General features: G+C 42.2%; 1 protein-coding gene across 11 annotated transcripts in view; it reads right to left on the reverse strand.

The window, feature by feature from the left end:
* LOC117425687 (chromodomain-helicase-DNA-binding protein 9-like) overlaps positions 1 to 21509 on the reverse strand; it is a 67907-nt gene extending 46398 nt beyond the window's left edge. For 8 of the 11 annotated variants that reach the window (XM_058993947.1, XM_058993946.1, XM_058993945.1 and 5 more), the window contains exons 1-2: positions 21119 to 21509; positions 13170 to 14766 (exon numbers count right to left, since the gene is read on the reverse strand). In XM_058993947.1, the coding sequence (XP_058849930.1) occupies positions 13170 to 14627 (1458 nt within the window). In that variant the 5' untranslated portion in view covers positions 14628 to 14766; positions 21119 to 21509. Of the gene's footprint in view, positions 1 to 8001; positions 8078 to 13169; positions 14767 to 21118 lie in introns of those variants that run through there. The other 3 variants (XM_058993941.1, XM_058993952.1, XM_058993951.1) reach the window with 3 other exon arrangements.
* Between the last annotated feature and the right edge of the window lie 3266 nt (positions 21510 to 24775).

The following is a 24775-nucleotide window of genomic DNA, read 5'->3' on the forward strand; positions in this document are numbered from 1 at the left end:
TACATCACCTCCCCAGCATCAATATCTGCACCCTGTACATCACCTCCCCAGTATCAATATCTGCACCCTGTACAGCACCTCCCCAGTATCAATATCTGCACCCTGTACAGCACCTCCTCAGTATCAATATCTTGTGAAACAGGGGAGTGCTCCACACACTCATTACCTATTCAAACCCTCACTTCTCTTCAGAAGAAAGCCTGGAGGGTGTTTTTGCTATGCTGCTGTAATAATACAGGCATCTCAATGAGTTACATGCCAATTAGAAACTTAACAATAAATGAGGTGGAACATTTTTTATTTATTTTATCAGCAAATAACACATGCAAATAAAATACTGTAGAGCACCCCCCCCCCCCCCCCCCGGCCCCGCACTGCAAAGTGCATTATCTCAGTACACAGTATTTAATCTGCAGTCTACTGTAGAGCCGCTCTGTACAGCAGTTTAAAGGAATCCTGTCTCTGTGCACAATGCTCCAGTGTGGAATTCTCTCTAAGGATCATGTCTCTATCTTCATATTGTGGAGGGGGGGGGGGGGTCACATGGGTTAGTGACTGCACACTTGCAGTGGAGTGCTTCCATCCTAGCAAGAGGGAGGAGCTAGTGCTTGCAGTGAGCAAGACAGCCAGCCAGCGAGGTCATCAGACAGCACACTTCCCTGATCTACAGTACAGGGCCTCTGCCTGCACTGAGAAAGAGTCACTTTGTAATACCTGCAAGTTAGATTTCTGTTTGCTTTTTTTTTTGCTTTTTTTTTTTTTTTTTTTTAGAAAACTCACGAATGGAAATAGGACACTGCACAGCATTTCCATCCATTCCTGGTTTTACTAAGAGTTTAATAAGACACGCCTGTGCTTGTTATCTTTATACTGTGGTTTATCAAGCTGGTAGTAAAACCTGCCTGAAACCCATTTATTGAACAACATTCTTTTGCAGTAGTACAGTATGCAAAGTACTTTTACCATTCCAATCACCCATGACTTGCTGTGCATTATGGGACGGTGTTACCATCCAGAACTTCTTAACAATACCAGATTCCATGGTTAAAATGTACGGTGTGCATCCAGTAAATCACATTGCTTCAGTTCAGTTTGTCTGCAGTGACTGCACGTGACGAATGCTTGTGTACAATGCCCCCCGGTACAGAGCAGACCACCTCCTTGTGAAGACCACTTTTAAACAATCCCCTAAGCAGTCATCAATACAGTCATCTGTAAGCACTGCCCCTTTAAGAGTCAGGCCAGCTTTGTCCTTGGAATTGGAACCTTTGGAAACAGGCCTACAGTAGAGTGCACATGTGCCTCAACATTATACACCGTTTACACTGCGGAGATGAAACTCGCAATGGTACAACACAACTGGACAGAACCGCTAGTATTCTGTACAGTTAGTGTGAACCAACTAGCCACTTATTTTGAACTTGTTACTAAACTTACAGGGTCTGCCAACTAGTACAGTGGTTTGCAACTTTGACAGTCTGTTGTATGTATGTATGTATGTATGTACAGTATGCATGCATGCATGTGAGTGCACTGTTAGAAAACAATGTAGTGTAATACTGCACTCACACACTGCCTAACCCAAGCCTGTGCTCTAGCTTCAGTGAATTCCTCCATGTACTGTACGTTACAGCACTGTATACTGCATTTCATATCGTCTGTATCTACAGAGAAACCCAGCCCTGCTGAGCTAAACTGTACTGCAGTTAGCGTGCCTCTGCATTTATCTTCTCCCCTGTCTGCCTGTGCTTGTTTTGGTTGCTTTCGAGACAGTGCATCTAGACATCTCGTCCTGAAATAGCAGAGAACACAACAACAGACTAGCAAAAGCCTGCACCTGCCTGGTGCTGCACAGCACAGAACAGCAGGGCCCACAGCAGAAAATTCTCAGCAACGAAGCAGTTAAAATGCAAATCTGTTCCGCTGAACACTGGAAGGAGGTTCTGTTCTCTCAACGCAAGCAACAAGCAGGTGGTAGTTTCAGAGCTATTAACGATTAGCTAATATATTTAAAGAAGGGATTTTCCTTTACGTTTACATACAACACCACTCCCTGCCTCTGCATATCATTTAATTCAATGGAAAGAGTTCCCACGTGGCCAGAAAGCTGAGAAGGGAGGAAGCTTGTGTGCCTGCTGCCAAAACTACTGTAGGCAAATGTAAACAAACTGGTAAGCCAACAACACCTTCGGCGCCGAGAGAATGCTGAACTGTGGATGAACGTAGTAAACATTCACCCAGGAATCATGTCTTAGCGTGAAGCTGAACATGCCTGTGGGACAGGTTTCAATATAACAAACCAGTTTCAATAGAATGCACTTGGCTGGCAGGTTAGATAAACCTGCTCAATTAAAAAAAAAGTTACACAGGCTGGAGTGCTGCTTTGATGACAAATTAAATGGACAAAAACATGAGAGACGTTATTTCCCAGACCAATTAAAATGTACAGTAATCTCCAGGGATATTTAACATCCTGTCAGAGAGTAATCCGGTACAGTGAGCACTGCTATGCCATGGTCCTCTCACACACATGGGTGGACGGTCACTGCAAGTGGAAATCATTCCTGTAAATGAATTCCATTATAATGCAGCATCAGGAGAATACAGAAAGTGCCCAGTGCATAAACAGGAGGAGCATGTCTTATTGTGCAGCGCAGTCAGTGAATTACATTATGTTGGAGAAACAAACACTTCACAAGAAACTATAGCTTACAAAATGAACTGGGTTTTAGATTGAGTTTGTACTTGGGTTTTAGGAATTAGTTAAGTTAGACAATTTTGGGTTGAATATTGATTGTTGGAGCAGGAAAGACAGATGGCAAGGAGAAAGCTTTGAAGTGCACCACATGGCAATTTAAAGGGGACCCTGTGTTTTCTCAGAGATAACATTTTGGGGCTAAAATCTTCAAAGACTGACAATCTCCTTCCTTCCCTGAACTTTATGACGTTATGTCTTTGTGAGTAAAACACCAAACAGGCTTTGATGTTAGGTTCACTTAAAGTAACAAAAAGAAAGTGGACTCGCATGGTCAATGATATTATTGGTTGATAGGAGGCCTCTAAAACTTGCATCAGTATGTAATTGTATTTTCTGATAGGCTAAGAAGGGGTGGTGTTATAAGGGAAGCCTATATTAATTCAAACATGTGTATCGATCATGGATTCTATTATAACTTGTGCTTAAGGAAAATTGAGTATCCATCTGCTCTACTGTATCTAATAAAATATCTGCTGAAATCTACAAAGGAGTTCAGAATTACAATTATTTCTACTCGTGGATGCACGAAGGAGAGACGTCAGATAACAAACATTACGTTTTTGAATTCTACACATTACAGTACAGTAACTGGGTACGTGGCGGGAGACCATTGTGCTGGACCTGCTCCAACACATTTAAAGCACCTCTACACAGCTCTGCTGCTGCGTACGCATTTAAAGGCCATGCATTACAGCTCTCTCTCTCCAGCTATCACTCGCTGTTTTATAAAAGCGCTTTCGTACAGATTTACTGGCTTTCTGCTTGGGAACGATGAACCGGCAAGCCTCAAGTGCGGTGCAAAAACACACCACAATCTTTCATGTCCAGCAACATGACACTGGAAAAAACAAACCATTTTGAGGTTAATGCTGAAGTGCAGAACAAGCAGAATCTTCAGAGCAATTTACTACATTCCGGGCTTTTAGAACAGAACATTGTTGCAATCTGAATAGTCTAAATGAAAACTGCCTAAAGCCTCTCTGAATAAACATACTGTAAAAACCCAAATAAATGCCAGTTTCATATTTAATACAGATACTTTCTTTTCAACTACCGTCATAGCTCAGAAATCTGTTCTGAATCATCTGTGGCTCGCATGAATGACTGTGATGCTTTGAATATCCCTGCAGGATGAGGTCACTGAGATACTGTGTGGGTGTCTTAAGGACGCAGACATGCACTCCGAGCCTCAAATTAACATTTGCTTCCCAATGGAGATTACAGACTCCGGGCTTCAGGCAGCCCTGCACTGCCCACAAGAGCACCTTCATGCAATTCAACAGTGTTATGCAACTGGAAATGGTGTTGGCTGAAGATGAAGCTCCTTTCTGTGTTGGGAGGTTAAGAAAGAAGAGTTTTAAAAGAACAGATATGAACAATCCCTCTCTATAACTGAACTCTACCTGACCGCCTGTCTTAGTTACCCTTATAAAAGTTTCCCATAGTAAAAGCATAGCAAGGTACAGTGAAAGTGCAAGTAAAGAATAACAAGGTATAGTTAACATTAATAAACATGGCAAACCCGGGTAAACTATGGGAAATGCAGAGCAGAACCATGGGAAAAGCATGATAAAACTGTAAAAACCCTGTGGTAAACTCGTACAAGGGTAAACCTGATCATTCAGCATGCCCAAACCCCAGATACTGACCTTATAATCAACAATCCCGACACACTGTAGAGCAGACAGTGCCTTCAGCTGTAACTATGCATTCTGAGACTATAGGGTTAAAGCTATATTTCTGCGCTCATGCAGTTGTTTTGTCTAACTGATCCTGTGATGTCCAAGAGAATATATTATATATATATTATATTCGACAACACCCACAATAGTACAGAAATGTTTAAACAAAATTAGAATACCTTGAAAAAAACTAGATTTGATCTAAAATCGTTTGGTTGAGTTGTTAAACTGTCACAGAAACCCGAGATGGAACTATTTTCCTTTAACTCACTTGATATTTTCAAGGTTGAAATCTAGTGCCATTTTTTTTTTTTTTTTTTTTAAATGAAAGCAGACAGACGAGTCACCCTTTGCTGCTCTCCAGCTGGCAAACACAAGGAATTCTCAGCCTTGCCAGGGACATCATGCAACATGAGAGAGATGCCTTTAGATTTCATTCTCTGTCATGTGGAAATCTAAAACAGCATTGCCTCACAAACATACCTATCGTACGTGCAGCACGTTTTCATTGGTATGCACTTGTTATTGCATGAGGACTTTGCAGATTAATGATAAACCAACATGAATTGTGCTTATCAAGTCATACTGCTCCTGTTGATGAAACTTTTTCAGCACCTGCAACCTTACAGAAAGCCTACCATGCAACAAATAATGTTGGTGGTTACTGAAAATTAAAGAATAGGTCAAGGCATTGCACTGAATTTAATAACAGAAGTCACGTCTAAAACCCCTTCACTCCCTGCTTACTTCCAAAGGGCAAGTCATTCCGACTACAGCATTTAATTACAATACATACAATCAGGTAGCACAATGTCCAAAATCTTTGGGGCACAGACTCCAAACCTTCTGGAACCAAATAATTATACGTTTAAAATGAACCAAAGACAAACGTTATAGGCTAGGCTTAATTTTTCTATTTCACTTTGAATTTGCAAAGAGATTCAATTAGCTGTGAAGGAAAAAAAAAAAAAAAAGCTAAGAAGGGGGTTTCAGGCAGATGCTGATGCTGACATGAGAATGTTCCTGTCGGCTTCCAAAAAGGGTGCGATTATTCTGCAGCCCTGCACACAATGACAGAGCGCTGCTGGCTTCCGTGTGGCACAGTATTCTATTGTGTTCGTCCCATGCAGTTATCTTTTTCTATCAAACACAATGGCTAAGCAGCCGGCATACGCAGCTCTGACCGTTTCAGACAACAGTGCAAACAGAGCCAGTCAGCCCTGGCCTGGGATCCAGTGCATGCACCCTGAGGCATGAGGAGGGGTCTGGGGTGGCTGTCTGGGACTGGGTCAGTGGATTGCAATGGGACATGAAATCTTCCACTCCAAGGTCACTGGCCTGAAACCAACACAAGTAGCCTCTGCCAAGTTTCTGTGAGACAAGTGTTCACATTACTGAAGCACTCAATCTGGCACCCCACTAGCCTGGCGCAGTGAAAGAAAAGGGGTTTACGATGGGCTTGAGTGATATGGAATGGGATTAAATGGAAGCAATCAAGGAGCAATGACAAACGAAAATAGGAACGGATCATACTGTAGTTTACAAGTCAGTGAACTTAGTCGACATAACATTTTTAACAATATCTGCATATGCGGTTTTACTGAAATATGTTTCAGTTGACATTGTCTTCATTATCGCAGTTCTGCACGACTGAAAAGAGAACCAGCATTATTTAGGAAATTACAAGCTGCATTCTGCAGTATGCAGCCGTACTGTAACTAAACTCCTGCAGCTGGATAATCACAACGTCTAAAATGTGGCACAGAGCTTTAGTGTGCTTCATGCCTGCAGCACCCAGACTTGCATTCTAATTCCAAAGTGACTCGAGAGCTTGCACTCCAGCAGTCAGGTGTGAGATCTGAAGCAATCGATTGCCACCAGTATTGCGCACAGAATGACAGCGGGACACTAGCTGTACAGAAGAGGGAGGGGAACACAGCTTTATCTATGAACCTTGACCTCACAGTCAAAGATATCTTCCTGACCAAAATGACACTGGCGTGTTTAACTGTACTGTACAGTGCTCAAATAACCAGTGCAGATTAGCCTGACTAATGCAACGAGTACTCCACCCTGGTAGGTGCAGGCTGGAGATAACGAACGGATGACAGTTACTATAAATACTCATCAGGCTGTCAGAACGTTACTGCGGCTCATCGTCCCCAATTACCATTCCACTGGGACACGGTTCCAGGAGGAAATTATGGCTCGTTCAACCTTTAAAAAAAAAAAAAAAAAAAAGACAAAAAGACAAAAACGATTCTGCCAACCTATTTTCTTCTAAATAAGAGGTCTTGTCATGCCGGCTGGCTGACTTGTAATTTCAGAAAGTCTTTCATTCATAAAGACCACACCTACAGAGCTATTGACTGTACAAGGGTGTTTTTTGCACACAGAAAAAAAAAATGCCTCACCCTTTTTTTTTATTTTTATTTGTGGACTCAACATGCTGTCTTTCAATCCATTTCTCAAAACAGTTTATTGTTATATTTTTATCAACCTTTATTCTTCTCCTTCAAAAAGGCAGAACAGTACCCACAGGCCATCATAAGAAAGGGTTAATTCCAAAAAAGTTGTGCGGGGGGGGGGGTCTATGACCAGAGTTAATGTGTCAATGTATAATGTTCACACAATAAGTGGTACTGTTGCTGTACACTAAAGTTCATCCCAGACCTACAACTCTGTTACGGGGGAATAACCCACTTTACAAACCCAAACCTCATCATTTGAACTTTGGCCGATCCAACAGAACGGTACGTTTGCTTTCTTGTAACTGCTATCACCAGGGAAACGCTGGGTAAAGATTAGAAATGTGGTGTTTTTCACAGATTCTTATATATATATAAAAAAATATTTAATTAAAAAGCATATTGGCATCAATTGATTGACTTTACAAATCATGTGCAAGAAATACAAAAAAAAAAAAAATTAAATCCCAGTATCTCCTCCTATGATGCGTACATGTCTATGGTTTAAACCGTGTCAGCATGTCATGTGCAGGGTGTCTTTTGTTGTGTGTAATCTCACAGCCAAACTGCAGGACGTGACCCATTTTACACAGTTATACAGACAATGCGTTTCCCTATATAGTAATTCAGGGGTCTGAGTCCCAGCCCCTCCCTCTGCTAACAGACCTGCACCATTCTCCTTCTCAACCCAATACTGAAACACAATACCAGCCCAGAGCTAAGACACAAGAGCAACACCATGCTGCAGGCACCGTACCACACAACAAGATTACACCGAGGCAGAGACACAGGGTTAAACTGGGAGTAACACGCTGATGAAAAGTGCAGCACTACCGGTCACTAAGAAACAAAGCAAAAAAACAAAGCAAAAGACTTTGCCAAAAGGCAAGTACAGGCTGTACAGTTCCAGGACTTTATCCTGTATGCAAAAGGTTAACCAGCTGAACTGTAGGCCTCAACCACAGAGCGAGGGGGCATTGCGTCACATCCACGGCCCGCAATTCCAGCTGGGTGATTGAGCAGGCCCCCCCCGAGACACTGAACTACACCAGCAAAGAAACCTAAGTACCCAAAACAATTTGCTCAAACCTACTGTATTATTCACACTGGCTGGAGTCACACAAGCTCTTCACAGGCAGTTACCAATCCTCCACCTCCCTCCCTCTCTCTCGCTCCACCCCTTTTCGTGGCACCTTCTTCCTGTTAACCTTTAACCCTCCCCGCCTCCCCTCGGGAGTTCCGCAAAACAGAGCAACAGCCTGCAAGCTCCTGGTAAGGAGTGGTTCTGTGCAACTGTGTCAGTTTGGTGGGTGGGCGTGCTAGGGCAGCACTCACGCACGCACGCACGCACTCACACACACACACACACACACGCACACACTCACACACCACCAATGAAGTGAGGCAGGGATCATATTTCTCTGCTGCTTGCAGTTCCAGGTGTCTCAGAGTTAAATACAAGTGTCTTCAGCTGTGTTAGGAAGCGGCAGGACTGGCAATTCTGGGCTGACTCCAACCGTCCTCTCTCGTGAAACACACTCCTAATGCTGCTAAATCTGCAGGGTTACCTTCACAGCTACTGTGGTGTATCGACTTTTACTCCCCTTCAATTACCAGGGGGCACACGCAGGCCATCTAAAACAGCACATATTCTCTCTCTGTCTCTCTGTCTCTCTCTGTCTCTCTCTCGTACTTCAGAGATTTCCTGGATCAGGATATTATGCTGATAAACAAACACAACAAAACACTACGTAGAAGAACTGACTGTTTGCATTATTTTTACTGTGTACAGGACAAGGTCGAGACAAGAACTAGCACTGAAAAACAGACAAGCATTTGATCATTCTGGGATAATATCTGACAGTGAATTAACTAACACTAGGTCCATCCTGAAAAGTAAATGACATTGTATGCACAGTAAAGGCTAAAGTATGCCCTGGATGCCACCGTAACCTGTTAAAGTCTTTGAAACACTGCACAATGGGGTTCCCCTGCCTGCTTACTCACAGACACAAAGCCCCCTGTCAAATCTATACAATATAATAAAATGCAATATGAGGGCAAGGGGATCTCCCCTTATCAGGCTCAGCTTACAACTAAAGGGATGGGGATTCCCTGGTCAGTACAGCTGAATAGGAAATGTCAGAACTGCTCTGGGCTCCTTATTCACCCAATGGCTCTGCTATTGGGTGCCATGCTGCCTGCTTTGTTTATAGAGAGGAGGAGGTTTTAAGAGAACTTGTAGAGTTCCTTTCACTGGTATTCAGTTTTTGCCTGCGCTTCCTTAACACAGCATAATCCACACTAGCACCCTAACCCCTGGACTGGGATGGGACTCAAACCTGCAACCTTCGGGACATGAAGACAAGCCCTGGAGTCTGACCCACATGTCATTATCTCTAAGTGTGCTTACAGTAATTCCTTAATCAGCTTCCCCCTTCCTGCCTGAAGCCTGGATTGCAGACCTTGAGCATGTTAACTAATAGGAGGAATTCATTAGGGAGACCTTCCGAGCCTACAATTACAGGCTTCCAAGTGACATTTACAGGAGGCTCTGTCTGGTGGTTACATGTTGCATGTGTTGCTGCTACGGTCAGCTGGACATGGGCATTATGTGTGTGGTATTCTGGCTTCCTTTATGTCGGGATGAGTTTAACGTTAATATTGTTAATGCTCAAAGCCTGTCAGTTAAGCCACAATTTCCAAACTATTATTATTATTATTACAATTATTATTACTACTACAGTGGTCTCTGCATAGAGGAACACCTCCTAAGAGAACACTTTGCCTAAGAGAACACCCTTGTGGTGAAACAGATTTTTCCCCATTGTAAATGTTCCGCCTAAAGGAACAGGAACTTCGCTTAAAAGAACACCTTTTTGGCACCGCTAGCGATTCGTTCACACCTGATACAGTACTGTTTTGTAACCTGATAACTCATTATCATCAAACTTCAATTCAAATGGTTTATTCAGTCTTTTCAAATGTGACTTGTCATTGCGAGAGTGTCTTGAGGCACACTGATTGGTTTATTAAATCTTTCCAGAACCGCAGTTGTACCATTGCCTCGTTTTGTATTCTGATTTCCACGAGTGCATCTCATCGCTACAAAACAGCATGTAAACAAATGGCAAAATGAGCCGCTGTTTCTCTTGCTACAAAAAGTTGCAAATTGTATGAAAACCTGAAAAAAAACCTGAATCAGACACGAGTAATTTGGTGTCCAGTCCTCATTATGTACATTGATATAAATACTGGATAATCGATTGAATAATTACATTTTTGTAACGCTCATAGTTAATAAAATTATTTAAGTATATCAACAACACTGCACCGAACGCCCTGCCTTGCTATTTACAGTATTTCTGCCACAGACAAGCAGTGGACATGCTCTTCACCTGCTTGTGTTAACCAGCATCTGATTTGCTGTTCCCACCCTACCAGCGAATCAGTTTTGAAAATGCTTTGTAAGTACGCCCCTCTGTGTATTGGATGCATGCCGTCTTGAATCCAGAGCAGGCTTGTATTCCTGGCAAACAGCCTGTAAATAAATTGAAGAAAACCGACTGTATAGTTTGAGCTTTCTTTGGAGTTTCAAAATGAACTGTTATATAATAAATATTTAACAAAATTCAATAAGAAAGTTTAAAAAATAAATAAATAAATGATCAATGGTGTTAAAACGCAATTTTGGAGTAACGATCAGCTTGACCTCTAGCGGGTATGCATGTTGTGGTAAGTAAATCAATTTATTATGAATAATAATAATAATAATAATAATAATAATAATAATAATAATAATAATAATGATGATGTTGTTGTTGTTGTTTTTGGCAGGGATTTCCGCACTGTGCGTTTCACAGACGCAATGCGTGATGCTGTAGCTGTCACTGAATAAAAACTTGTGTCTAGTTTATAAAGATTACATTCCAAAGTACTGTACTCTGTTTGGAATAAATATTTTAGTAGCACCCCTGTAATATGTTAAACTTGCTTCAGGCTTGTTGCGAATGTTGTTGTTTTATTTTTCTCCTGACGCTATCCAGGCATAATTCCTGCTCGCATTCAATTGGTGTGAACAAGCTTTTACTGAACAGTAGTGACATTAAAATAATATTGTCGCGGGGAGAGGAACGGAGCAAAAATTATATAATCGATTGCTATTTTGAGGCTTAACTGACAGCCCTACTATTCATTTAAAAAACAAAACAAAGAGAAATATCGGCGCCAGAGAGCACCGAACACAAACTCAAAACTACTACAGTACAGGAGGCCAGGGCTGGGCAATCAAGGCCTCATCCACATGGAGCCTGCAGATTTCGATGGGCTGGTTAATCTGGCTGTCTCTTACAGGAAACACCAACAGGGAGAGGCACCATCTCAAGAGATGGCTGAACAAGATCTGTAGACTAGACAATACCTACAGGTACTTTTAAAATAGAAAATCTATTCCAAGGATGGAATGGAGTTAATACTGTACCTTTACTAGAATTATTTGTACCTGCACTATGTAATATATTATATATATATATATGTAAGTATATATATATATATATATATATATATATATATATATATATATGTTAGGGGTGCACCGATAATCGGTAGCCTACCGGCATGGCACCAATATTAAGGGGGAACAAAAAAAAACAAAAACTGGAGTTTGTTATTTTAGCTGAAAACGTACACCAGTATTTATGCTTGAATTTCTTCCAGCACAGAATTTAATGTTTGGTTTGACTCGCTTACTAATGACGCTGAGACAGTAATTTTCCTTGCAGTACTGTGTAACGTGCAATCAATAGGATAGCCGAGTTGTGTGCATCAGAACATACCTGATGCTACATTAAATCCGACGATGAACTGTGAGTTGAATATTATTCTGATGCTCTATTTATTTATTTATTTTGTATTTTAGGTTGAATACTAAATAAGTTTTTTTATTATTAGGTTTAAATAAGGTTTAAGTTATTATTATTAGTATTAGTATTATTATTATTCAAAATGACCTTTTCTAATTTGTGTTCATCTTGCTTAATCTGTGTTGGTTGTGGGTGTATTCAAACAATCACCTTAATATCTGGACACGTTTTCCAAATAACTTACTTTGATTGCATGTGTTAAATGCAATTAGTTCTAGATGTTTGATCAGTGATTTTGTATTTGTGTATTTTGATTTTTTTTAGGAAGGCTTTGACGGATTGCCTAGTTAAATGTAGTTCCCTTAGGCTCCCAGCATGTCAGGTGACATCTCTGTTCAACCCATGAACTCTTAAAAGAACGGTCCTTGCAACAGCTACTTTAAAAATGTCATTTCTAATGTTTAATTGCCGTTGACGGATCAGAGATGCTAGCTAGTGTACCAGAGAGCAGCCCGTTTATTAGCATTCACACTTCAAGTTGGAAAGCGAAGCTCACTGTACTGTGAAAGATACATCTGAAGGGATTATATAATGCCACTTGCTCTCAGTACAGCATCAGAGAAACCTCTTCCTAGTCTTAATGGAAGTGCATGAGGAACTGAAACAGGTTCACGCATCATCACAAGCAGGCAAACACATTTCTAACACATGGACAAACGGGTTAGGGTTTGCCTTAGGGGCTGTTTTTCAGCGACTTGCTATACACGACACAGTAAACGCAACTATAATACCTACAGTATGAGCCACGAGAATCTGTGATCTCTGTTCCCCACAGCAGACTCTAACCAACTACCAGCACTCAGACATCACAAACCTTTTGTACTTACCGGGCAGGAAGCTTCTTCACAGCACAGACGTGACGAGGCGGAGAAGACCCCAGCTGTACAGTCGAGCCCACAGTGTCCCTGAGGCAGCATAGCATTTCTAGCTGAATAAATCAGCCAAACCGGAGCCTCAACTCCACTTCTAGAGTACTCCAACGAATCAGGTTTCCAACTGACAGTCTCAACCAGGTGCTTAATAGGCATTTTGTTTAATCTCTAGCATTTTCTAGTGTTCAGTACTTGACTAAGCATTTACAGCTGGTCTCCAAGACTTTAAAAAAGTCTGTAGACCTTTTTTTGGTTTATTTAAATACAGTAGTAGACTGCAATTTAAATAAAACAAAACAATTAATTATACAAAAATAAATAAAATAAATAAATAAATAAATAAACAAATAAATAAATTAAAGCCTATATATTCTAATATACGAATAAGATACAACCTTGTTTAAAACCTGGTCTATTGGAAGCACACAAGGACTGGATTTAAGGACCACCAACAGATAGTGACTTACCTGTTCCTGGAAGTTCCCTGGCGAGCCACCCTCCTCTGGCCAGGAGTTGTTGGAATCCGAATCGTCTTGCATCTCCTCCTGCATGCAACCGTGATCCTGCGGGCCGAAGGAGGCCTCGAACTGGGGCAACAGGTCTTCCTCCAAGAGGCCATCCGTGTCCAGCTCTGGAAAGGCCTCGCTGTGACTCTGCACCTGCTGGAGCAAGTGCTCCTCCAGCGTGGGGAAGCCGTTGTTGCTGGCTAGTGGGGGCTCCGCAGGGGGGATAGCGTGCCCCTGAGTGTCGGAGGACCTGCTGACCACGGTCGGGTAGCAGCTTGTGTCTTCCGTAGACATCGGAGATCCATTGAAGCTTCCCAGCCCCGAATGCATAGGTTGGAAAGTGTTCTCGCAGCTGGGGTTTATCGCCTGCGGGTACCGATTCGGCTGCAGCGACGCTCCCCCGTTGGTCCCTGCCATCAGCGGAAAGGCTCCGTTCCCTCCAGGGAAGTCGGACACACCAAGGGAGTGACCACTGCCGGGGGTGGAAGACAGCAGCGTGCCTCCGTTTGAGGTGCCAGAGAAGGAATATTGAGAAGGTGGGAACAGAGAGCTGGCATTCACAGAGCAAGCAGGCAAGTTCAAGGTAGAAGACGACGACTGTCCCGGGAAAGACAGGGACACGCTCGCCGCAGGGTTGGAGAAGTGGTGCGCAGAAACTGCCGGGCTGGCCTGACACGGAGCTGGGTGGCTCGACAGCCTGTCTGGATGGTGGACGTTGGCCACGGGTGAGGATCTGTGAACTTCCAGAAAGGAGCTAGACTGGTTCACAGCCTCCTGGCCACCAGGGTTAAACGGGCCAACGTTTTTGTTGATCGGCGGTTGTTGTTGTTGCCGCTGTAGCGTGTGAGGAGGGCGGTGCTGCTGCTGCTGCTGCGGGGGGAGGGTCTGAAATAAGGAAAAGTCATGATGTGCAAAGCTTTTGCTGTGTTGCTGCTGCTGTTGCTGTGGTTGCAAAGACTGGAGGTTCCCGTGGTGTTGGTGAAACTGAGCTTCGTTCTGGTTCCCCCACATCGGGCTTCCATCTGCCACGTCCGGGAACAACCCGTTCGACTGGCTTGGCTGGTGCACCGGGGAAGCAGTGTACTGGGAGTGCCGGGGCAGCACATTGTTGTTGCTTTTGTTGGGGATGGAGAAGGGCTGTCCCCCTTGCTGCCGATGGTGGTGGTGGTGGTGACCCTTCAAGGGCTCGAACTGACTCATCTGCTGCTCAAAGCAGAGGCCAGGCTGGGAGGGGGAGTTCCCCGGCTGCTTCACCTGGCCGAGAGGCTCCACCTGCAGAGGCTCAAACTCGGCGCCCAGGCCCAGCTCATCCACCAGAGAGACTGGGCCCGTCTGTGCAAAGCTGTCGTCCGCCAGCCCCTCTAATCCCCCTCCAAAGAGATTAGCATCATCATAAAAGTCCATCATTGGATCAGTCATCCTGCCGCTTCAGGGCTCAGCACAGCTACTCCCGAGGTTACAAGCAACACGTTTCTCAAGACCGAATCACCAGCGAATCCAGGACAGCTCCATTCATACAGGCAATCAAAGCAATGGCATGCAGTATCTCAACATGACCCTGAGGGTAGGGGAGAAAAATAGGGTTACTCCTTAATAGTGATGTGTAAAGCCTAGATTGATCATTCTAGAAAAGGAAAGAAAAGCCCTGCTGTTGTACAGTTATACTTATAAGGAGTACTTTTCTTTTTTTAAATCGGTTCTCATTTCTTATTAGCACTAGCAAAATGTTATCACTGGTATCTTTCTTCTTGTTTTGGGGGCTGGATACCAGGAAGGATTTTTTTTAATTATTATTTTGCATTGTACTGTATGATTAATGTGAAAGAAACTGAACAAAAAAGCACAAAATAAAAATAAATAAAAAACGTCTTCACCATGAAAAAGGGTTTATAAGGTTGATGAAGATTTACACTGAATGCAATGATACACCAGATACTATTCTCATTATTATTCTAATGTGTGCTGATGCACCAGGGAGGCTGCAAAACAAGCTGATCCCTGCAGCCAGCATTACACAACAGCCATAAACACCAAGCCACTAGGAAATCCACATTATCTGGAGGAAAAGTGCTGAAGGCTCATATATTACAGTGAAGCTACGCCTAGGTTGGTCACCCACCACGGCTACCTATTCTACCTTAGAGAAAGCCATGTCCAATATTAGCATGAAGTAAATAACATCTACTCTCATGTAATAAAAATAAAAACACTTTAGGAAAGGAAGTCTTTTCTCAGCTGTGGTCTCCCTCGAGTTGCCTTGCACACACGGATGAACCCATTCTCAGGTCACTGCCAGTAAACTCACTAAATAATTCACCATGTCTCTGCTAAATGATTGTGCGTGAGATTATGGTCACCAGGCCAGGCAGATCCAGGAAGTGATGTCAGTCTTTGTGTCTCACAGAGCAAGGCAGCAGCTTCCTTCATGTCTCTTTACTGCAAATCACAGGCCAGTTCCCTATTTACAGACCATCGTCATGACCTGAACTTTACTTACCACCTAAGTCATACAGCAACGTGGCTTCTGAAAGCTCTCTAAAAGAACAACCAGTTTATAAAAAACGTACAAGTTTACTATACAGTAAATCTACACAATGTAGCAAATTTCAATACAAATAAACCTTGAGCTCAAAAATGAAGCCGGGTCCAGACTTGTTTGTATGCTTCGTTCACCTCATTAATCCACAGTCTCCCAGCTACAGACGAAAAGGGCAGGGCATTACCATCCAACATACACTGTACTTTTTAATGTTCACAGACACTGTTACCCAATTCTGAACTGCGATGCCCAGTCTCTTCATTTCACAGCATTTTTTTCTTTTTTTTTTTTTTAAGATCCACACACGAAAAGCAAGAATGTGGAAGCCGAAGATTAATGGACAGCATAATGCAATCTTGCCAGAAACTGAACAAGACATTGGAACACTCTCCAAGAGTCAGCTCAGTGAACAGAAGTTACTGACAGTAAACTCAGATAACAAGGTGCCAGACCTTTAACAGTGAAGATAGGAGAGTTTATACAATTCCTACTCTCTGCAGACTGGGGCACACGTCTGCGCTGCTGATAGGGAACATATCCATGTGGCTTTTGCACCCGACAAAATAAAATACATAGGCCTATTACATCCAATAGTTCTAATTAGATTGCATCAGGTAGTGTGGTTTGTCAGAAGTGTGGGCGCTGTAATACCATACTACACTTTTTGTGTATCCTCCAATATCCCAAAATGCTTTGTGGTATGTTTGGCAAAATACTCAAGCCTGAAGGACTTGTTATCAGTGTATACTCCGAACTAGATATTCATTTTTATCCTAAAAAAAAAAATCTGTCAGGACATCTCTGTTAAACTAGTGGGGAAAATAACACAAGCACTGCGTTAAATCAGGCGACTGCAAAAATGAAATGCGAGTTAAAAGTAGGATCGGGGATGAACAATTTCCGTAATTTGTCAGCTCTGTTTGAAATAAAATTAAGGGGACCAGAATTAGGCTCATGCAAGATATGAAGGTAAAAACAAAGACTGTTTTGTAATTAACAGCTTTTTCTGAGTTTAATTATGAAACAGAATCAGCTCAATTTGTTTAAAGGGATGTCACCTGATTAAAAATAAAACACGAAAACTTCAAACCCTACTTGTGTGTGTTTGTGTGTTCGCATTTACTTTTTCCAAAATACTTGTTTTATTTCTTGTTAGCAATATGGACCTATGTTAATATGGGGCGTAACACATTATTTTAAAATAAAACACAGTGCATGGTGGGATACTATCGTATTCATTTCCACTGTTCACTGCGCTGCTAGGAACTGTAACCAAACTACTCTAATGGTGTGTGGACGCATTAAGCCCGACTCAACATGAAACGGTACTTCAGTGTGGACGCTTTGAGCTGGATTAATTAGAACAGTTTCGAGTACGGTTCTCGAGATCGGTTATGTAGTGTGGACAGGGCCTAAGAACTGGAACTGGAAGAGCACTAGGACCCAGGGAAGCTGTGAAAAGGTGGGAAGGCTTCCTTCCCAGTTCTTGGCCTCAGGCCAGAAGATAAACATGTTGTTTACCATCAATCTCTCATTTTGTTTTCTCTGTTAAAAGTACAGCACATAGACAGCCATTAGCATCAAATTCAAATGTCTTTATGAAATGAAAAGTTAAACCAATTACATTGAAATAACTGACTTTCTGGAAACGCTTCCTCTACGACAACAATTAAAAAATAAAATAACCTGTCTGTCAACCTGTTGCATAATGTTCGTGAATATCATGCAATATAAAACGGTGTAACACGAACCGTATATTAAGTGATGGACAGGCAGTGAATACAAGAAAACTAACAAACAAACTGGTAACAAACTGCAAACTGCTGTTACTGACCAAACACTGCCCACAGGACACTGGAATTACAACAGGGAGCAGCAGGTGCTCTGAACCTCATTAAACGTGTGTCAGTTCATGTTATTTTCTGTCCCGAGTTTGACATACAGTCGGAACTTGAACATTACTCAGCAACTTAACAGAGACTACCCTAGTGTAACTAATTGGTAGATAACATTTTCGATGTCTGGCACTGGCTATTAAATAAGGGCATACATAATCATTCGATTAGTTTACTGGTCTGCAGTTGAGTGCCGTTGTATTTCCTTGGACTGCTGGAGAGGTGTGCAGCTTGGAGAGATGTTTCTTTCCTACACTTACACGTATGCAGGTAGGAAAGATTTTATTAAATCACAATAAAAAAATAAATGAACTTTTCAAATTCAGTTCTGTCTTTACTTAGTACAGTACCTGTTTAGTCTTGGGGTTGGTAAAAGCATACTGCAGAGCAATCTGATCCATTTCAGGTTTGGTATCAGAAGGGTGACCACATGAGGTTTTTTTGTGTTGTTAGTTTAATGTGAACAGTAAGAGGGATAAAAGCACAATATTCAAAGAAGAAGCATGCATAAAAAATAAAAATACAAAAATTGTATGGTTTTCAAACTATTTTAAACCCGATTCTAAACTTTGTCAATCTGGTCCCCCTTCTGTAACTACGAGCTCAGCTACAGTGGAAGAGTAGTGAAGCTCAGGTCTTAAACACAAAATGAGCAGGGCTGGTATCACACACCCTGACTGGCACTAATTTTGGACTACCTTTCCCAATTTAACATGCGGCAAAACAAAACCAGTGCTAAATCAGGCTGTGTGAAACCAACTACATGTCTTCTAAAACTAGTAACGGCAATCATGTGACAGGTACATTTGAAAAGCCTATCAGTATAATATACCTTATCAAGCTGTCTTGTAATGCAGATCTTTGTGAGGCAGTAACACCTTCCGTGGACACAAGATGTACAGCGTGTAAGCACGAAGCAGCTACACTTAATAAAAGTAATCGCTGAATCGGAGAGTGTGTGTCAGACTTGAGAGCTCACTTAATGAAACTGACAAATAAAATCTCCACAGCAGGGCCACAGCAAGTCAAACAGCACCCAAGCGCTTTTAAACAAACAGTCATGTAGGATACCACTCTACTAAACCATGCAGAGAGCAGCAGTGCTTTCAAACAGCACCCAAGCGCTTTTAAACAGTCATGTAGGATACCACTTTACTAAACCATGCAGAGAGCAGCAGTGCTTTCAAACAGCACCCAAGCGCTTTTAAACAAACAGTCATGTAGGATACCACTCTACTAAACCATGCAGAGAGCAGCCGTGCTTTCAAACAGCACCCAAGCGCTTTTAAACAAACAGTCATGTAGGATACCACTCTACTAAACCATGCAGAGAGCAGCAGTGCTTTCAAACAGCACCCAAGCGCTTTTAAACAGTCATGTAGGATACCACTCTACTAAACCATGCAGAGAGCAGCAGTGCTTTCAAACAGCACCCAAGCGCTTTTAAACAGTCATGTAGGATACCACTCTACTAAACCATGCAGAGAGCAGCAGTGCTTTCAAACAGCACCCAAGCGCTTTTAAACAGTCATGTAGGATACCACTCTACTAAACCATGCAGAGAGCAGCCGTGCTTTCAAACAGCACCCAAGCGCCTTTAAACAGTCATGTAGGATACCACTCTACTAAACCATGCAGAGAGCAGCCGTGCTTTCAAACAGCTGACCAATGCACACAGCAAGATGATGTTATTCGTGTCAGGGGCACGCAGTAGAGGAGGTGCAGAGATCTTCCCTGTAACAAAATCTCATTTTACACTGATGCCACCGATAAAGCTGAATTACAATCAAGAAACGGTGTGCGAGTAATTAAAAAAAAAAATAATAATAATAATAATGACAAAACAAAACTGTATAAATACTGTCAGTTAAAACTAAGTACAGGTAAATGTATTATCCCGTAGTAGTGGCAGGTTGTTTATATCAGACTAATAGGGAACCTGGGATTACTGTGCTGATGTGTTGGGAGCTTTTCACAAATCTGATATTGACAAGCAGGGATGAAAGTAAGACTCCCATTGCACAGTGGTTTGATCCATTCCTGGTTTTCCTACAAGTTTAATTAGACACACCTGAGCTGTTACCTATACAGCGTGGGTAATCATATTAAAACCCGGAATGGGTGAAACGGCTGTGAAATAGGAATCTTATTTTCATTCCTTATCCAATGTAACAAATGTTACACTTAACAGTAAAACAACAAAACAAAACACACACACACACACCACAATTTAAAGTGGTTTAAAAATGCTGGAACATCAATCACAATGACATAATGTGTTATTATATGGTTAGCACAAGGGGTGGGCTCCCCAATAATAAAAACACTCACTGCCGCAACACCACCCAGACTGAGCTTAGTGACAAAACAAAAATACATCGCAACTTCAATACTGGGATAGGTGGATGGTATCAGGCACTGGCTGGTCTGCGTTCTTAAGCTACACTCTGTCCATAAAGATCAATAAGTCAAGCTCCAGCCACTTATCTATTGTCTAAGCAGGTGCACACAACGCCCACATGTCTGTCTGTGTGTGTTTTACATGCACTGCGTTACAAATTCATCTCTACACTGAACTGTATTTATCTAGCTACCTTCTTTCGGAAGGCCAAAAAGAAAGTTTAACAGTCGCTCCCAGTTTTTCCATTGTCTTCCAGCTCAATAAAGGCTTTAAAAAACAAAACAAAACAAATAAAGAACAATGACCTTGTCATCCTCTGTGTGTGTGTTTAGGTGTCTCATCCTATTGTTATCCTCAACTGTTCTTTGCCACAGATCCAGTCAGCAAATACAAATCTAGAGCCGCCGGGGTCACCCCAATAGCGCCTGAATTCTTGAAATCACGCAGCTGCTGGATGCATGCTGTAAGGCTGTACCCCGGATTAATTTGATTCTGCTATCAAAGAATGGCACACGTGTTTCTACAGCGCTATACTTTTTTTTTTTTCTAAACCCAAGCCCTTTCCCTGGTCTGTTCGCGCTACACAAGAGGAAAACGGCAGAGGGAGTTCTCCCTGGGGCAAAGCAGGAGGGAAAGGGGTCAGGCACAGAGTGGTGGAACCCCCTCACTCCCTCATTCTCTTCCTCTCTTTCTCATGCAACGCGGTGTTTCGTATACGGAACCTCCTACATTTCCAACAGGTCTAACCTTCCCTTTTTTGTGTTATGGATACTGTGTGCAATACTTCGCCATTACGTTCTAATACTTTCCTTTATGCATATATAAAAATGAATACAGCTGACATGTTCTTCTCCCACACGACGCTGCTGGACAGGGCGGGTGTGCTGATTGATGGTGGGAGACAGTTCAGCATATTATTTCGCAGTTTCATCACTATGGGATTTCCAGTACTACACGCTCCCTTCACCAACACAGTGCCCAGGGTTCCTTATTCCTATATGACAGCTCGCTCTCTCCCACGCACAGCACAGCAGCTTCACAATATGTTTTTTAAATGTAAATCGTGCCGGCTTACCTGTGAAAACGGGCTTCCCCCAAGCAGAGATTAAAGGGAATAATTTCCAAAGAGCAGTTATTTGCGAAGTTTTTTTTTTTTTTTTGGTTCCACCAGTGCTGGCTACCTCAGCGGTTCCACCACCGCTAGTGTGATGATGACACATAATATTTGCATATCAGTTATTTGCCTTCTGATTGGACAGTCGGCAGGATCTTGATTTTGGGGCACGACAAGTCGCAATTCGGGTCTCCTTCAGCAGGGACTGTGATCCAATTGCCCCTGTATCCCAGAAGCTGCAGCGCAGTCGAGGATTTAGAGACGGACTCACAGGGATAAAGCCAAAAATGCTATTAAAGAGAACATGTAAGATGGCCGCGCCGAGGCTAAAGCCAATCCGCGGAGGTTTTACTTTGGTTGCTCCGAGGCATTAGTCTCCCGGATACTGATGCGAGGCTGTCGGGAATGCAACCGCGGAGGTCCCGTTGTGGGTGTGCAGCGCCCTCTTGTAGTTCAAAACTGCACGAACATTATGCTAATGCATTGGAACTCTTATTTAAAGGGGTAGTCAAATCAATTTGCAACGCTAATCATCTTTGTTGTTTGCTTGTAATTTTGTAATGCATTGCGTAAAGTACAGTTCTTTGTTGGAAATAAATTACTGTCAAAGGGTAAGGTACACAAACCACAAACTATTTTACAGGCTTGAGACACACCTTTACATGCCCAAATATAGCTTAGCCCGGTGCACCATGCTAGCGTTTCAGCAACTGGTCTGTGTTGTGTATGTAGTTGATGACTGCCCCTGTAATTATGTATAGTTGCAATATTGAAGATAGCATGCTGCAGCTTGCATGCACAATGTTAGCTGGTGAAGTCCTGGTCTGACAGCTCTTATACAGGGTCGCCACCTCTGAACAGAAGGGGGCTGTGAAAAGTCTCTTCTGAAATCCTGTATTCATCCAGTAGGATAATATTTCTACAATAGGATGTACAACCTATTAATATCGTGTGTCTGTTGCAGTAATATTGGATCCTGCTTGATCGAACTTGTGCTCAGTTTATGGTCTGGCATTCAGTGTCCTGGGACGATCCGGGGAAAACAGGGACAGACGGCAACCCCAAGCTCTTGTGTTTGCATGTCATGGTTTATTTGCCAGTAAAAGCAAGCTGAAGTTTCAGGGTAGTTTATTCTGTTATTCATGATATTAAATACACCACGGTTTAAAAAGGGAGAAGAACTGGTTGTGTGAGTTTTCAGCTGGTCTTCAAACCATTTTATTGTAACTTAACAATACAATAACAACCTTTGAAAAAGTGTTCTTTTTACATTCAGGACTCTATTCAGCTTTAAGAGCAATAGACGCTGCTAAAGAGATCATGTTAGGCAAGTGAGAGAGAGGAGCATGATTACAAGTTTAGTCTGTCCCTTAGAACAGACTAGGCTGTGTCTGCAGAAGTACCCTGGTAAGGCAGCTCCAGTAGGGTTGAAGCTTGGTTTACCACTCAGCATTACATAATCTCTGTCACTGAGTGCAAAGCCTTCATGACCTCCCTTAGGAAAAGCAGATGAGTGGCTTAAACGCTCTGTTAACACAGCGTATGTCCTTGGGTGTTTATTCTCTTTGCAGTATTTTCTGCAGACGGTAATTCATTCATTTCCAGAACATCTCTGTGCTTGTGTCTCTAATTCAAGCTCTCTTTCTTTTTTTTTTAGTCGCCCCTAACTTTGAACTTTCAAGGTAAAACTTAGGAAAGTCGAGTAAATTAACGATTTGGCTAGTGTCTTCTTCACCATACAGATTAATACCAGTATGATTGCTATAACAGATCTAAAAATACACCCACATACAGTTTTTAATGAGCACACTGAAGAAGGCACTGGCTGGAACTTTGTTTACTTGACCTGAGTTTCTGGTAAGTTTGACCTCTCTCTTTAATGCTTTCGATTCTCTCTCTCTCTCTCTCTCTCTCTCTCTCTCTCTCTCTCTCTCTCTCTCTCTCTCTCTCTCTCTCTCTCTCTCTCTCTCTCTATCTCTCTCTCTCTCTCTCTCTCCAGAAAAAATTCCCCAGCTCCCAGGCTTCTGCAAAACTACTCCCGGAGCCTTGGTCCTGTCTGTGGGCCTGGCATGGCCTGCACTCCCCTGGGTGTGCATCTTCAGTGTAGGCTCAAGCCATCGGTTTCCTTATCCCTTGATTCAGATTTCCCAGGATCGATGATTTTAACTGATAATGTCTTTCTAAAGGAAGATATAAACTGCAGTAAATGTTGTTCCAGCTGCCAATCCCCTGGCAGGAGTGGAAACAAGAGAGAGTCTTTCAAATGCACTAACTCTTCTGGAGAGAATAATAAAGGTCATGCATTCTTACATTCACAATTAATCTTTTGTGAAGATTAGTGAGAATCAATACAAGCAATCTTTATGTATGAATCGCCCTGCAGTGATCAAATCCTCCACAAGTTAAAGGAACTGCAAGGAGAGGGGCTCCCCCTGGTGGGTGTCTTGGTAAAACGCTACCACAGTTATTCCCCAAATTATGGTTTAATGGAAACTTTGTATTGATTGATTGATTGATTGATTTAACTTGTGTGGGTTTTGTGGGTTTGAGATTCTGGTTGATAGTCTTATTTTATATGATTAAGTGTGCCAATAGATGAAGTATACAATGCTATACACAATATGTAAAACATTGCTTTTTGAGTCTATGGGGTCACGAGTTAGTGCCTTCATGCTGTAGAGCCAGGTTTATTAATACAACAGGTTTGCATCATAATTTTCTGTTATCACTTTTCATAAATGTTTGTAATTTTTTATAAAAAAAGTGAGACCGCATGCCTTAAATATGAGACACTGAGCAGTATTTAAAATGTTACTGAACAGAAACACTCCTTAAGACGTTTCCAGTCTTGAGACACCTTGTTTAACACAGTGCCATGTGAGTGAGTCTTGTAAAAGCACAATTAAAGCCTACTCGTTTTCTGCTGATGAACGCTTTGCTCCCATCTAGTGGCAACATAAAAGAATGCAAAGAACTCAAATTTGCACTGACTCGTGCTTCCCAAAGTACTAAACGGCAAGCGGGAAGTAGCGACGCCGCTGGTTAAAGGTGCATTGCTTCAGTGCTTAGAATTCTCATTGGCTGACAAAACCAGCGTTGCTTCAATAGAGTTCAGATCCATTCTTTAGGTTAGTTATCAGGCCTGATGTGAATGCCCGCAAGGTACACCATCATGGAAACTCCTGTGTATTTGCATAGCCCTCTTCATCTGTTGTTTACAGTGCTTTACATAAACATGAATGCACTGTTTATATACATTAGTCATCTTGGTTTCTATGGCGATCAGGCCCTCAAAGGTGACACACATACAGATGATAAACATTACTGTTGGGACTTGCTCATCCATGAATCTGGCAACCTGCAATCTGCAGACAAACAAATGAAGATGCAATAAAACTGGAGCTATTATGAAGAAGCAGACAAATACTGTGCTACAAAAAATATCACAGAGCTTAATTTAGCCATGAATAGATAGAACATAAAGTGTTATATAGAGACACATTGCAAACAATGTTGAGTTCCTATATAGGATCATTTCCTGTGGTTGATTCTAGTTCACCATGCTTTAACCATACTTATCTGATCTTTACTACACTTGCCTATTTTTATTTTACCATT

The sequence above is a fragment of the Acipenser ruthenus genome, chromosome 20 (assembly GCF_902713425.1).
Source record: "Acipenser ruthenus chromosome 20, fAciRut3.2 maternal haplotype, whole genome shotgun sequence".
Lineage (NCBI taxonomy): Eukaryota > Metazoa > Chordata > Actinopteri > Acipenseriformes > Acipenseridae > Acipenser > Acipenser ruthenus.